The 14,284-nt window shown below is 33.9% G+C and overlaps 2 protein-coding genes across 3 annotated transcripts in view; one reads left to right on the top strand and one right to left on the bottom strand.

Moving 5' to 3' along the window:
- Positions 1-1,593: 1,593 nt before the first annotated feature.
- On the bottom strand, positions 1,594-5,528 carry LOC110020425 (probable serine/threonine-protein kinase PBL12). 2 transcript variants are annotated; one of them, XM_020718522.1, is made up of 12 exons: positions 5,164-5,528; positions 4,835-5,027; positions 4,655-4,740; positions 4,435-4,553; positions 4,232-4,350; positions 3,669-4,157; positions 3,332-3,580; positions 3,031-3,191; positions 2,814-2,893; positions 2,570-2,717; positions 2,163-2,312; positions 1,594-2,066 (listed from the first exon to the last, which is right to left on the bottom strand). In XM_020718522.1, exons 2-12 carry the CDS (start codon positions 4,998-5,000, stop codon positions 1,818-1,820), a joined length of 2,016 nt encoding a protein of 671 aa, XP_020574181.1. In that variant the 5' UTR covers positions 5,001-5,027; positions 5,164-5,528; the 3' UTR covers positions 1,594-1,817. The 2 variants fall into 2 exon arrangements, with proteins under 2 accessions (XP_020574181.1, XP_020574180.1); XM_020718521.1 differs by having other exon boundaries at positions 4,835-5,009.
- Positions 5,529-13,672: 8,144 nt separating this feature from the next.
- Positions 13,673-14,284, top strand: part of LOC110020407 (agamous-like MADS-box protein AGL80) — a 922-nt gene continuing 310 nt past the window's right edge. Inside the window, exon 1 of the mRNA XM_020718494.1 lies at positions 13,673-14,260. Coding sequence (XP_020574153.1) covers positions 13,673-14,260 — 588 coding nt within the window. The remainder of the gene's footprint in view (positions 14,261-14,284) is intronic.

Raw genomic sequence — 14,284 nt, 5'->3', positions numbered from 1 at the left:
TATTGAATAAATTGATTTTACATGTATGTTTACCAATTATCATAGTCAATTTATCTATATCATTGAATTCCTCTTCGGAAGCATTTGGTTTTGAAATTTTTAAAGAGAATAAGAAGTAGCATGCTGAGGACATCCTTTTGGATTTTTGTGAAGGTTTTGTCGTTCGCTGCGTCCCCCTCTTTTAACAAACAGATGTGGAAACACAAGGCTGCTTTTTTTAAAAAATATTTAATAAAGGAAATGTAATATTCATTATGTAGGACATGTATATATATTGAAAAAAAAACGGTTAGTGGTAGTTCTTATATTGAATAAATTGATTTTACATGTATGTTTACCAATTATCATAGTCAATTTATCTATATCATTGAATTCCTCTTCGGAAGCATTTGGTTTTGAAATTTTTAAAGAGAATAAGAAGTAGCATGCTGAGGACATCCTTTTGGATTTTTGTGAAGGTTTTGTCGTTCGCTGCGTCCCCCTCTTTTAACAAACATAGAACCTGCTGTCCATTTTTATATCCATGCAATTATTTTCCTGTAAAGGTGTCGTCGTGTGTGTGTGTGTGTGTGTGTGTGTGTGTCATTTTATTTATGCATGAGGTGTATTTTATTTGTTAGAAAGTTAAAATAGTGATTTTTTTAATTTGATACCAGATTTAAATATTATAAATGTAAAAAGGTAAAATTTAGGGGTTAAGATATGGAAATATATAGGAATTGGATGGTATGTATGTAAATGCAATTTGTAGAAAAAATTTGCGTGTGATAGATGTACGCAGCGCTGCGTGCGATATTGGAGTATACCAAGGCTATAAGGGGGTTACATCCACGGTATAAGCCCTTTTAACCTCCGTGTAACTTCTCTGTAACTTACGTGTAACCTCTTAATATATGATAACAGAAGCGCGAAACTTATTTTAGGGTACAGATAGGTTACAGAAAGTTACAGGGAGGTTACAAGGGGTTATATCACGGATGTAACCTCCTTGTACCCTTGGTATAACCTCAATATCGCACGCAGCGCTGCGTACGTCTTGTAGAAAAAATTTGCGTGCGATAGACGTACGCAGCGCTGCGTGCGATATTAGAGTATACCAAGGGTATAAGGGGGTTATATCCACGGTATAAACCCTTGTAACTTCCGTGTAACCTCCCTGTAACTTACGTGTAATCTCTTAATATATGATAATAGAAGCGCGAAACTTATTTTAGGATACAGATAGGTTACAGGAAGTTACAGGGAGGTTACAAGGGGTTATATCACGGATGTAACCTCCTTGTACCCTCGATATAACCCCAATGTCGCCCGCAGCGCTGCGTACGGTATCTCAGTAAGATGCCAGATTGTTAACCAGTTCGCGGTAAAAGTTCATCTATTTGGTATTAAACATGAAGTTAGATGATACATAAATCAACTAAAAGTTATCATCGCCCTAGCTGCTGATTTGAACATGGCATCGGGTTAAATTTTGACAAGAACAATCTTCAAAATCGTTATTATTACTACTATATGAGAATGAAATAATTGATTGATTTTTGTAGATGTTTATTTATGATTCTATGCACAAGTAAAAAAGAAAAAATACTCCACAAACAAAACATTTTTTCAGGCAACCTCTATTAACAGCGAATGTGCACAGTACTAAGCAAAGAGAAGTGGTGGTAGAGGTAATGAAAAAAGAAAAAGGAGACTTTCTTTTTTCTTTATCTATATACAAATTACTCTCAATTGCTCTCATCTATACTATGATTGCCACAAGCCTTTCATTTCCCATTATTTGCTGTACCAAAAAAAAAGGGGGGGAAAGAAGCTGCTCAAATCTTGTGAAGAGAGTCCCATCTATTCTGAAAATATTCATCCAACGAGTAAATGTTGTGCTCAAAGCTCATTAACGAAGCATCATCATCCACATCAAGCAGCGCAAGCCCTATATGCGACCCAATGCTTGAATCTGGATATGCCTCTTCTTCTTGCCAATCTTGCTCCCCCACGTTGTTATTTACTTCATCACAACTCATCCATGGCTTCATCATCTCTTCTTCCCCTCGCAGCAGTTCAAAAACCTGCAGCAGCATTCATTCACGTTTATATGTTCCCAACTTCAAAATCATCTTCAATAAGTGCTTAAAAAACGATTTTAACTTGTAGAAGATCCATGCCTGACGCATATGAGGTCGGCGACAAGCTGCCCTCCTTATGCACATTGCTGCAGCCATTGCCATTCTTTTCATCTGAGACTCCTCATATTTTCCATCCAGATTTGGATCTATTATCTCCTTAATATCTCCTCTTTGCAGTATTGGTGTGGCCTAATAAGAATATAAAGCATAAAATTATATTCCATTTGAATCATTCACATTTTCAAATAAGTGCCATTAATGAGGGTTGGAATAGTCCTCCATCTAAAGAAAAGAGACTAAATTGACACTTTTCTTGATTCGGTAAATAAAATCTCGTTCCTACAAAGAGTTAGGGGACCATTTTACACCATTTCTAAGTTACATTCAACAATTTGATGCTGTAATGATTATTCAGAGGAGGAAAAAAAAAAGGAAAAACTTCTTACCCACATGACCAAACTCTCCTGTTCCCTCGGACTCTCATCATTGATTGGTCTTCTTCCTGTGAGCAGCTCAAGTAAAACCACACCAAAGGCATATACATCAATCTTGGTGCTGACTTTTCCATACATAAAGTACTCAGGAGCTAAATATCTGACAAATTAACTCATCTTCAGAACATTAATAACAAACAATCACATTTAAAGAGGTAAATTTAAATCAGAATTTCAATTGCAGAATCCAACATACCCAAATGTTCCAACAACATCACTATGAGTTAGGTATGGGGCATTTGTAGGAGCCCATATGGCTAAGCCGAAATCTGATAACTGTCGTAAAAATAAAAATTAAGAGAAAAGAAATCATGTCAAGTATATGTTTGTTATGTTCAAGATGTTGTATTTATAATATAATCAAAATCAACTTATTGCCACAGAAGGGTTTTAATCTTTCTGAAGTATCTCACCTGTGGCTTCCATTCATCGGATAAGAGAATGTTAGAAGACTTAACATCTCGATGAATCACAGGACGCAAACAGCCGTCATGTAGATAGCTCAGCGCTTCGGCAACACCTATTGCCACCTTAAACCTCTTATCCCAGTTCAGTGCAGCCTTTGCTCTTTTATCTGTCCAATTCAACATAAAACAATAATATTTCAGAATTGGCGGCTTGAATTATGTTTTATGCTTTTGATATGAAGTTAATAAAAATTTTGGTTTTGTAAAATGCAAAATCTCTCAGAACAGAAAGTTTTTAGTATCACACCATGAAGATTTTCTTCCAGATTGCCTCTGGAGAAGTAAGAATATACTGAGATAAGATTGTTATCTTCAACACAGATACCAATCAACGGCACGACCCGATCATGCCAAAGCCTGGTGACAATATCTACCTCGAGAAGAAAGTCTCTTGATGATTCTTCATTTAATTTTGATAATTTTATAGCCACTTGCTGACCATCAGAAAGGCAACCCTTATATACTCGACTATTTCCTCCTTTACCAATCAGATTTTCTGTTCATGAAAAAAAGATATAATCAATATTGCTGATTTTGTAAAATATATTGCAAATAGACATTTTTTTTTTGTAGCAGAAACAAACCTGGTGAGAAGTAATTAGTGGAATTCTGCAGCTCCTCATACTGAAAAAATTTGCAGCAGGAAGAATTAATTTGCAGAATTATCTCCAGCTCCTTAAGTAGATAAAACTGTGAGTGAGTAGAAGCCAAAGATCTATCAGGGAGCTTCATGACCCAATGTATCACAGACATTTTACGAGCTTCGCCTCCCTTCAAAGCCTCAATATTTGCTGCAACAGATCTGCGCAGAAGCGGCCAACCGAGCTTCTGTTCTGGCAACTTTCTAACCAGTGCTGAAATTGAACTTTTATTTCTTTCTCTCATCGTCCCAAGATCAAGAAGACAATGATCCTTAGAGTCATTCTTGGTCTGATTCAAAATTCTGTATTTTGTGTTGTGTAATTTTGGGTTCTTCAAACCTGATTTGGATTGGGAAATTGGAGCAATGAATTCAGTATCCATGCCAACACTAGGATGCAAGAAATTCCGGAGATTTGGTATTTTCTGTCCTCCTGTCATCAAGAAGTTGATAAAAATTCAATTTTTAGGCAAAAGATAGAACTTTTATCAGTCAATAATTCGATACCCAAAAGTAGCTTAGTGGCCGCCGCCCTTTCGAAGATTATTTTCCCTTTGTGAACTGCAATCAGAGCAATGGTGGAAGGCAGTTTCTTGGCACAATACTTGGCTAGAGAAGCAAACCCTCTGGAAAAAAATTTAAAAAAATAAATAAATATACTAATAGACAAAATTTTACAAAATAGGCTTCTAAATTTCCTAACTACTAACACTAAAGAGAAGTTCTTGTTTGCTCCAACAACCACAGCCTTAGCTGAACAAATCTCAGCTTCTCTCACCAAAGCTTTCTTGATTGAGTTTCCCCGGGCAACCCGGCCTGCAAGAATGATCTGAAGCATGCAAAAACCAATTAAAGATTTTTTTTTTTTCTAGTCTCAGCATAGTTATCACTATCACTCAACATGGTTGCATTCACTAAGATATTTTTTACCTTCTTCTTTGTGCAGAGATCCTCATGCTCAGTCAAGCAGTCATCCAAGAACTTAATTAAAGAAGGTTTTGGAGCTCTGCTAAGATCTGATATAAGAAAACATGACATATAAACATGATACTGAACAGCATTTGATGAGTTTGACACAAAATTTTCAAAAGTGATTCATTTATTTCATACCTTGATTCCTGCAAACATTAACAGCCACCAAGCGATCGCCTTCTTCAGCCAGATTTGTGATCGCCCATCCGAGCAATTCTCTCCCATCACCATCAATTTGGACTCCAACAACAATAGATTTTTCTTCCCCCCTTCCCTCATCGTCAACTTTACTCCAAGCTACCATTTCTTTCCCCTGTAAAAGACTTCAGTTCTTGACATGAACAACAAGGCGAAGATCAAATCAGCAGGTGCAGTTACTAAATAGAAGCACAAGCCGTAGAGGCTCACAGCAGAAGAATCTGAAACAAAAGCTACAGGTGAAATGAAACAGAGTAGCAGAAACCCACCTAAACTCTCGTTCGTTTGTCACATTCCGGCATGACATTAGAAAATTAAGGAAATGGGATCGCCGTTGGTGAAATCATAAGCCCAACTGCTCCCAACTTTAATATCAAAATCAAATTTTTATGACTGGGAGAGAACAGAAAAAGGAAGATTTGTTGTTGTGGTGGCGCCTTGATGACGGCTGGGACAAGTTAAGACGGAGTTTTCTATTACCAGAAGGGAAAATGAGTGCAGAATATTGTTAGTTTGGAGAAGACGAGCACTAAAGAAAGCCAAAAGACTCAAGTCGAAGAGAGAGAGAGAGAGAGAGAGAGATGGAAACTGCAAGCCTCTTTTTCGCGGGAACTCCATAATTCCTGGTCGCCGAATCTCCACCGACACTTTCGCCCAAGGACTTGCCAACGGTATAAATTATGACATTTACAAACATACCACCAAGTTTCTATCTATTTACACATCTACCACCTAAGCTTTCATATTTACTTACTAATCAGACAAGTCATACAATTACTAACTTTTAAATATATATCCAATCTCTTACATAATAGAAAACATTCGAGTGCTAATGCGTAATTACATTAGAATGTGTGGTATGTTTGTAAATTTCTCTCAAAATTATAACAAAATTAATGAATAAAAAGTTATTAGTTTCATGTATTATAAGAAAATAGAACCTATATCTAGGGCGGTTAAAAAAACTCATTATTCGCGAACAGTTCGTGTTCTGTTCATCAATGAGTTCATGTTTGATTCATTCGATAAGCAAATGAGATGAGTGTGAACAAATTTTTTTCGTCTGGTTAGTTAAACTAATCAAACATGAACAGTGATGTATTTGTTCGTGTTCGTATCATTATTATTCAAAATATAAAATAATTTAAAATAATGCATCTACCACCTAAGCTTTCATGTTTACATACTCATCGTCAAGTCATACAATTACTAACTTTTTAAATATATATCCAATCTCTTACACAATAGAAAACATTCGAGTGCTAATGCGTAATTACATTAGAATTTGTGGTATGTTTGTAAATTTCTCTCAAAATTATAACAAAATTACTAATAAAAAGTTATTAGTTTATAAGAAAATAGAACCTATATCTAGGGCGGTTAAAAAAACTGATTATTCGTGAATAGTTCGTGTTTTGTTTGTCAGTGAGTTCGTGTTTGATTCATTCGATAAGCAAATGAGATGAACGTGAACAAATTTTTTTCGTCCGGTTAGTTAAACGAACCAAACATGAACAGTGATGTATTCGTTCGTGTTCGTACCATTATTATTCAAAATATAAAATAATTTAAAATAATTATATATAAAAAATTTAAGATATTTTAAAAATAATTATTTATTATAAAAATTTATCATATTTTAAATAATTAAATCCTATAAATTATAATATATAATAAATTATTAATAACAATAATAATATATTAGTATTAGTTATATTAATATAAATAGTATAATAGTTTAATTAATATAAATATTATAATATTTTAACAATTCAAATATGCAAACAAATCTTAATATTTTCGAACAATTCGAACAATTCGAACATTTCGAACAAATCAAATAATTCGAATAATTCAAAAAATTTAAACAATTTGAACCATTTAGATAATTCGAACAATTCAAACTTATTTCAAACAAATCGAACCGAACACGAACAACACCTTCAACGAATAATTTCGAATACAAGCCTATTTCAAACACAATTAATTTCAAGCGAGCCAAACACGAACACGAACTCTATTCGTCCGTGTTTGATTCGTTTACACCCCTAGGTGTCTATCTTTAGAAAATCATTTAGAATGTAACATGCTTAGACACTCGCTACATTTTGTTAGCCACATTTTAGGTGAGAAGAACAATTAAGCGTTGTGAGAGGATTCAGCACATGCTCAGATGAAAATGAATCAACATGTGATGACAGCATAAGTTTTTAAGTGGAAAACACGTAAAGGCAAAAAACCACGGGGCCAGACACGGTTATAAAAATTCGACTATAAACTAGCTAGATTCGACATCCATTTGATCTTTCAAATGCCTCTGGAAATCTTGCAATAACGGTTTAATGATTTGATTCCGGCTTGATCTGACTCAGACTGGCCTAGTTTTTATATCATTGGATTTGTTTCATCGAGTCAATCAGTTTGACTATAAGTTTGCTGGAATCGGAGCTCTAGATGACTTTTTATCAAGATTTGAATATTTTTTGCTCAAACTATTATCTCGAGATTCGTACTGGATGATGAAAATTTATTGGTGTCATATATATATATATATATATATATATATATATTCAATCTATATTAATAATCTGAATCAAGCTGACCTTTTAGAGTAGTATACGGTACAAAATAAATGCATTTGATTTAAAGAGAACGGAATGTAGTTAAAAAGTAACTATTTTTCTACTATTTGTAAATCTTTAATAATAAAAATAAAGTTTGATATATATATATATTTATTTATTATTAAAGATTTACAAATAGTAGAAAAATATTTTGAAAGAATATTTAATAAAGCATTATTTTATAAAATTAAAGGATTTGTTATTATTAATTATTTATTTATCATTTAATTGGTGGGGAGGTTTTGTCATGGGGAATGCCGGTCCCTTCTGGTTTTAGGACAGAGAGATTGCTTAGCCATGGTGCAGTGAAGGCTATTGCTTGCAGAGATAAAAGCAGTTAAATAATAATAATAATAATAATAATAATAATAATAATAATAATTAAGGGTTTGTTGGGCTTGGTCGGTTGACCTTTTCAGTATTTTAGGTCTCTTTCGGTATATATATTTATTTTTCTATAATTTAATTTAAAATGTAAATAAATATTTGTTTTGGTAAATAATTCTATCTGCTCATTGCTCCATTGCAGCTGCAGAATAATTTATTGCATGTTACATGTAAGCATATTGTCGGTTGTCGGGAATATTATGAACAAAAATGTGTTCCATATACAAAATCATTTTGAATAATTTGCAAGGTTTCGCATCTTTATCTTATTAGATAATAGTCAATATCTTGTAAAATTTAGGGATATTTTTCTAAAATATTTTGATTTCTTTAATTACATATTTCAAATTATCTTTCAAGTAGTTATTTGGTCCGCTGCATTAGTAGTGTATGATAAACCGGATACGTGGATATTATAGTGTTTAGTATTGTTTTTGTATCGAAATAAAATAAAAGAGCAATTTTTGACGAAGCGAAAAATAGAACAAGAAAATTCACACAAAAAAAATAAGGTGGAACACACAGATTTACGTGGTTCGACAAATTGCCTACGTTTACGGAGTTGCATAATATTTTACTACTTGAGGAATATATACCAGTCGATCACAACGACAATTACAGGAGAAAGTATCTTACTATCTCACTATCTCTTCTTCTCTCTCTGTTCTTCTCTCTCTACACCGAGATACACCAAAGAAGCTCTGCATCGAGATACACCGAAGAAGATAAACTCACAAGAGAAATAAATTCAATTTATCTTCTGTCACAAGCCACCAAGAAGAAGTCAAAAGAGAAGAATCTTCTTCTTCTTCCTTCTGCCACAAGAAACTGCTGCTTGCATTTTCTTCCTCTATCCTGAGGAAGCACGAAGAAGAACATAAAAAAAAAAAAAAATCGTGACTTATCTAGCTAAAGGAGAGTCGTGAGACACCTTTTATCACGAACAAGAGGTCACTTCACAACGAAGATTTTGATGAAAAATTGATGTATCTTTATTTTTCCTTCAACTTTCGTTAATGCATCACTTTCACTAGTTGATGAGAAATTGATGCCTTAATAAAAATTAGAAGAGGTTTTGATGGTAATAATGCAAAATCAAAGTTTTGGTGATAAATATGTAAATACATAAAAAATGGGAGGTATATAGGTAAGTGCCCCAAAAATTAAATGAAGGGTAATAAATATGAAACTCGTCCAAATACTAATAAAGTTGGTAGATGTCTTGGGCCACCATAAATTCATGACATCAACGGTTAGTTAATTAGATTTAATGTGCGAGCCGAGCAATTATAACAACCGAAAGGCAAATATGAAAAACATTTTATATTAAAGAAAATTGATTCGTAAAATATTTGATATTTTTATCATTTCTTTTATTATTGAACAATTTTTCATCTGAAAAATATTCATTAATTCAAAATAAAGTGATTTTTTTAATTCAAGCCTGGACAAATGATCAGTAATTTGATTTTCAATCATCTTTCGATCTACTATTTCAAAATCAAATTCTTGCAAAAGAAGAATACATCTTATAAGTCTAGGTTTAGCATAGTCTTTTTCATTAAGTACTTAATAGCAGAATGATCTGTATGAACTACATAATGAGTTTTAATTTTTATTATTGAATATTTTCAAAGGTCATGAAGCATCCATCATTTAAATGAGAGAAAAAAAATATATTTTTTAAAACTAATTACTGCTTCATTATGGTAGATATAATTAAAATATAATAGCAAAAGGGACATTTATTAATTTAATAGTACTACAGAGTACATAACTTACAAGATAATATCTCGCAATTCTATTTTAATTTTCTAATACGGTATTTTGCATCATTAGTAAAGATTTGATTTTTATGAAAATGAAAATTGAGACTTGATGGCCTGGAATCTGAGATGCGCTAATCCTTGGGAAATTACGTTGTATAATAATATTCTAGCTAACTTAAATTAGATAAAAATATTTGTTTTTTTTTATTATTTTAGATTTATTTTTTAAGAAAATATTTTTTTATTAACTATTCATGAAATAATTACATTTCGATTAAGTTTAGAAAATGGGTATTTACATGCATTATGTTTCAAGCCCGGATCAACCACTTCGGCCAATGAATTCGATTTCTGGGAATAAAATAAAAAGAATAATTTAAGAATTATCGTGATTTGGTATTTATGTGTGTGTATTAAAGGAATGGTAGAGGCTATGAGATGAGCTCTAAACATCCCTAGTTGAGCTAAATATTCGAGTATTATATCCCACACACGGGGGGATTCGAAACCGTGATCTGAGGAGACTTACGATCTTCAAAGAGGTTGCTCTACGTCCTAATTACTATGATTTAATTTTAATTTTTAATAAAATCGTGCCCTATTGAAGAGAAAGAAATAGATATTTGAAATATTCTGAACAGTGGATCGTCAGTCCTAATAATTTTTCAGACTAATGACTTATTAAAAATTTTTATCTTTATATCATATACTACTTTTAATAATTGAGGATGCACAGGCGTGCACACACACACTTCATGTCTAAATTAAAAGTTGACTTGGATGTCACTGAAAGGAGTATATTTTCTTTTAATATGGCCTCATTATAAACTAATTTGAGTAGTTTCATTAAACTAATATTATCAAAAATTTGATCTTTTTACCCCTCCTCAAATATCAAATTTGTCCCTCCTGAAATATCACTTTCCTATTCGTTGTCATAACGGCTCCCACGTTCAACCTAGGGAGACAGTTTGTCCCCCTTAAAAAAGATGCTTGTTTCGTCCCTCGAGAATAGTCATAAGAAATTCTTAACTTTTCCTAGGCCGTGATCTCCTGGTCCTCAACCTAAGGTTAATTGACTTTATTCTTTAATTAGCAGAGTTAGATTTTGGAAAAATCTTCTCCAAAGTTGTTCGTAGAGTTTAACTACTAAACTGAGTGGGGCACAAAAATTTAACACATTTTTCGTTTACTCTATATAAGCTTGCTCATGAGAGGTAGGTTCCTTGAATTTATATTGAAGAAGTAAAATAATAATAATAATAATAATAATAATAAACATAGATGACTTTATGTTGTTGTTTGGCTTAACTCCTTGATGAATTACATAGTTGACTTTATGTTGTTGTTTGGCTTAACTCCTTGATGAATTATCTTCTCTTGGACAAACTAATTTCATGAAGATGCTTTTAGGAAAACTTTTTCAGGAGAACAATTTTTATGGTCGATTAGAGCTTCTTGGGCCGACTGGAACATGGTATGGCTAAACAGAGCTTCGTCGAGTCGAGTGAAACCTAGCCGGGCATGTAGGACGTAGCTTGGCTGAGTGGAACATGTCTTAGCAGAGTGGAACCTGGTCGGGCTGAACGGAGTTAGGCCAAGCCGAACGGAGCTTTGTCGGACCAAAAGGAGCTGGCCAGGGCGAGCCGAGTGGAACCTGGTCAGGTCGAACGAAGCTTGGCTTGACCGAAAGGAGCTAGCGAGGCTGGGTCGAGTGGAACTTGATCAGGTTGATTGTATCCCGGACTGGTTAAAGTGAAACGTAGTCGAGTCGAGAGAAAACTGGTTGGGCCAAACGGAGCTTAGTTAGACCGACAGGAGCTAGTCGGGCTTGAGTTTGGCAGACTATTTGGACAATTCGGCGCCTTAAACTCCGAAAGAATATTTCCTAAACTTCAACCTTTACATGCAGTTCCCATAGGTAAGAAAAGGAGCATTTCACGTTTTAGAAGTTAAAATGACGTAATTATCTTTTGGGATATAAAAGATTTTGGTGGTATAAATGTAAAACCTAAAGTAGAGGTGTTAGATATGTACAAAAATGTAGCTTGTATGTATGTAAATGCGCAGAAATAAAAAATACTAATTTTGCCAGAGAACCACTACTAATGGAAACTAAAAGGAAATCATTTCAGTCATTGTCTAATTTTGTTTGATCTCATATATCTAGCCTTTAAATCTTAAAAGGGATCTTCTCTTCCCTTGCGCTATTTCGACCTGTAATTTTAAGCCGTTAAACTGCTTTGCTTAGGCTCAATTGATTTAATTTTAAAGAATCCCGTGGGAAATTTAATTCCAATAAAAAAAGGGTTACAGGGTTTGTGATCAACAGTTTCACTATAAATCAACCACCCAACTCACAGAAAGAAATAAAAACCTAGAAAACCGTCAGTCACTAAGTACAACTGATGCAAAAAAGTCTAAAAAATACTATCACATCGAATATAAAAAGTTTCTAAACAATCACCATGAATAAGAATAGAAAGTTTCATAGGAAATTTTGTTCCAATAAAAATAAGTTAGAGGGTTTGTGATCAACAATTTCACTATAAATCAACCACCCAACTCACACAAAGAAATAAAAATCTAGGAAACTGTCAGTCACTAAGTACAACTCATGCAAAAAAATCTAAAAAATACTATCACATCGAATATAAAAAGTTTTTAAACAATCACCATGAATAAGAATAGAAAGTTCATGAGGTACTCGAACCGAAAATATGAAGTCTTGTTTCTCCAACCCACGCTTAGAAGCCCTATTTGCACAGTGGTTTCATTCTCGATATGTAAATAGTCAATTAACCTGCACAATCTTAACGATAGCAAATATTTTTTTTCATTTGAATGATAAGACTCCAAGGATACGTTTTCTTCTTAGTGCAACAGTTCCAAAGTTCCAAAGAATACATCTCAATATCAATCAAATGCCAACAACAAATAACAGCTAAAGTTAATGCAACTATAATGGCGCTCCACCAATTACAGCAAAAAATTTATTCCAACTTCCATAAATATTAATTTTAAGAAAGTCACACAAAGTTTTATTCGAGCGAATTAAATTAGTAATAGGCTTGCAATAAGAAGAAATATCTATATTACATAGCTTTTTTAAAATTACCCAAAACGAAGTATATTATAAATAAAATTAGTAATAAAGATAAAGCAAGAATGAGTAGAAATGAAATTGTCATTATGTTCAGATTTATTCCTAGCAAATCTAAGGTACCAACAAACAATAATAGGAATAGAGGTAAGAAAAATATTCTCACCAACATATCTCCAAAAATAATAAGAACAGAGGCTTGTCAACTTTAATTGAATTTCATTACATCTCAATATATTAATTAAGTAAATATTAATCTGAAGTAACTAACTTTTAAATTGAAGTGATTGTATATTGATTTATGGAACATTTACATACATAGCTCACAACTTCCCTTGATTGGCTCAATTTTCAAATTCCAGCCGAGTTTCAAATTCCTAAATCAGCTACTTTCAAATTTCTAATATATATATAGTAAATATATTTGATTGATTCCTGATTAAGAATGACGGATAGTCTTACCATATCTTTACAACCATATATTTGTATATATATATATATATATATATATATATATATATTAAGTGTCTCTTATTCATGTTAGTCTGGTATCTGCTTGTGAGTTGTAAGTCTCATATGATTTGAGGCTCGAAATATATATATATATATATACTCGTATAAATTTTAAAATACATATTCAGATGAGATATATATATATATTAACATATGAATACAAATTTTTTTAAGAGATTGTATTTTAAAATTTATACGAGTCAATTAAGCAAGCATAGATTGTATAAAGCGATTATGGCAAGAATTAATACATGAATACAAAATCCATCATTACATTACCTTTTTTATACACAAACACCCAAATCATATCTCATTCAAACATTATAAATAAATAAGAAGCCAAAAAATCATTCAAATCTCTGAACCAACCAAGCCCACGACCATGGCTAGAAAAAAAGTCACCCTCGCCTACATCACCAACGACGCCACGCGCCGCGCCACCCTCAAGAAGCGCCGCCGCGGCCTTCTCAAAAAGGTCAACGAACTCTCCATCCTCTGCGGCGTCTCCGCCTGCGCCGTCGTCTATTCCCCGCAATCCGATCAGCCCGAAGTCTTCCCTTCCTCGGAAGAAGCGAAGCGAATCCTCACGGAGTTGGCCGACTTGCCGGAGATAGATAAGAACAAGAAAATGGTGAACCAACGAACGTTTCTGGAGCAGCGGCTGATGAAACTGAGCCAGCAGGCGCGTCGTCTGGAGCACGAGAACAAGGAGCTGAGCACGGCGGTTTGTCTCCGACAATGTCTGGCGGGGCGGTCGGTGGAGAGTTTGAGCAAGGAGGAGGCGGAGGATTTGCTGGATTTGGTGGACAGAAAGGCGAAGGCTTTGCAGGTGAGGATGCATCAGTTGGGGCCGTTGATGTTGCCGCCGGTGGTGGATGATGTGGATGTGAGGGAGATGGTTAGTTATGATGGGGCGGCGATCGAGGCGATGAGGCAGTATGAGTGGATTCAGGGGGGAGGTGGAGGGGTGGTGGGGGAGGAGGAGATGATGGGG

The sequence above is a fragment of the Phalaenopsis equestris genome, unplaced genomic scaffold, assembly GCF_001263595.1.
Source record: "Phalaenopsis equestris unplaced genomic scaffold, ASM126359v1 Scaffold000096, whole genome shotgun sequence".
Lineage (NCBI taxonomy): Eukaryota > Viridiplantae > Streptophyta > Magnoliopsida > Asparagales > Orchidaceae > Phalaenopsis > Phalaenopsis equestris.
Note: the sequence above shows the minus strand (reverse complement) of the source record. Positions and strands in the feature narration are given on the sequence as shown.

Excerpts from the sequence above, each read along its gene's own strand:
- LOC110020425 (XM_020718522.1), bottom strand. The coding sequence starts at position 5,000 with ATGGTAGCTTGGAGTAAAGTTGACGATGAGGGAAGGGGGGAAGAAAAA. Across the intron at positions 4,351-4,434 it reads AACAAGAACTTCTCTTTAGT|AGGGTTTGCTTCTCTAGCCA; the intron begins GTTAGTAGTTAG and ends ATTTTTTTCCAG. Across the intron at positions 2,718-2,813 it reads GATGTTGTTGGAACATTTGG|ATATTTAGCTCCTGAGTACT; the intron begins GTATGTTGGATT and ends TTAATTTGTCAG.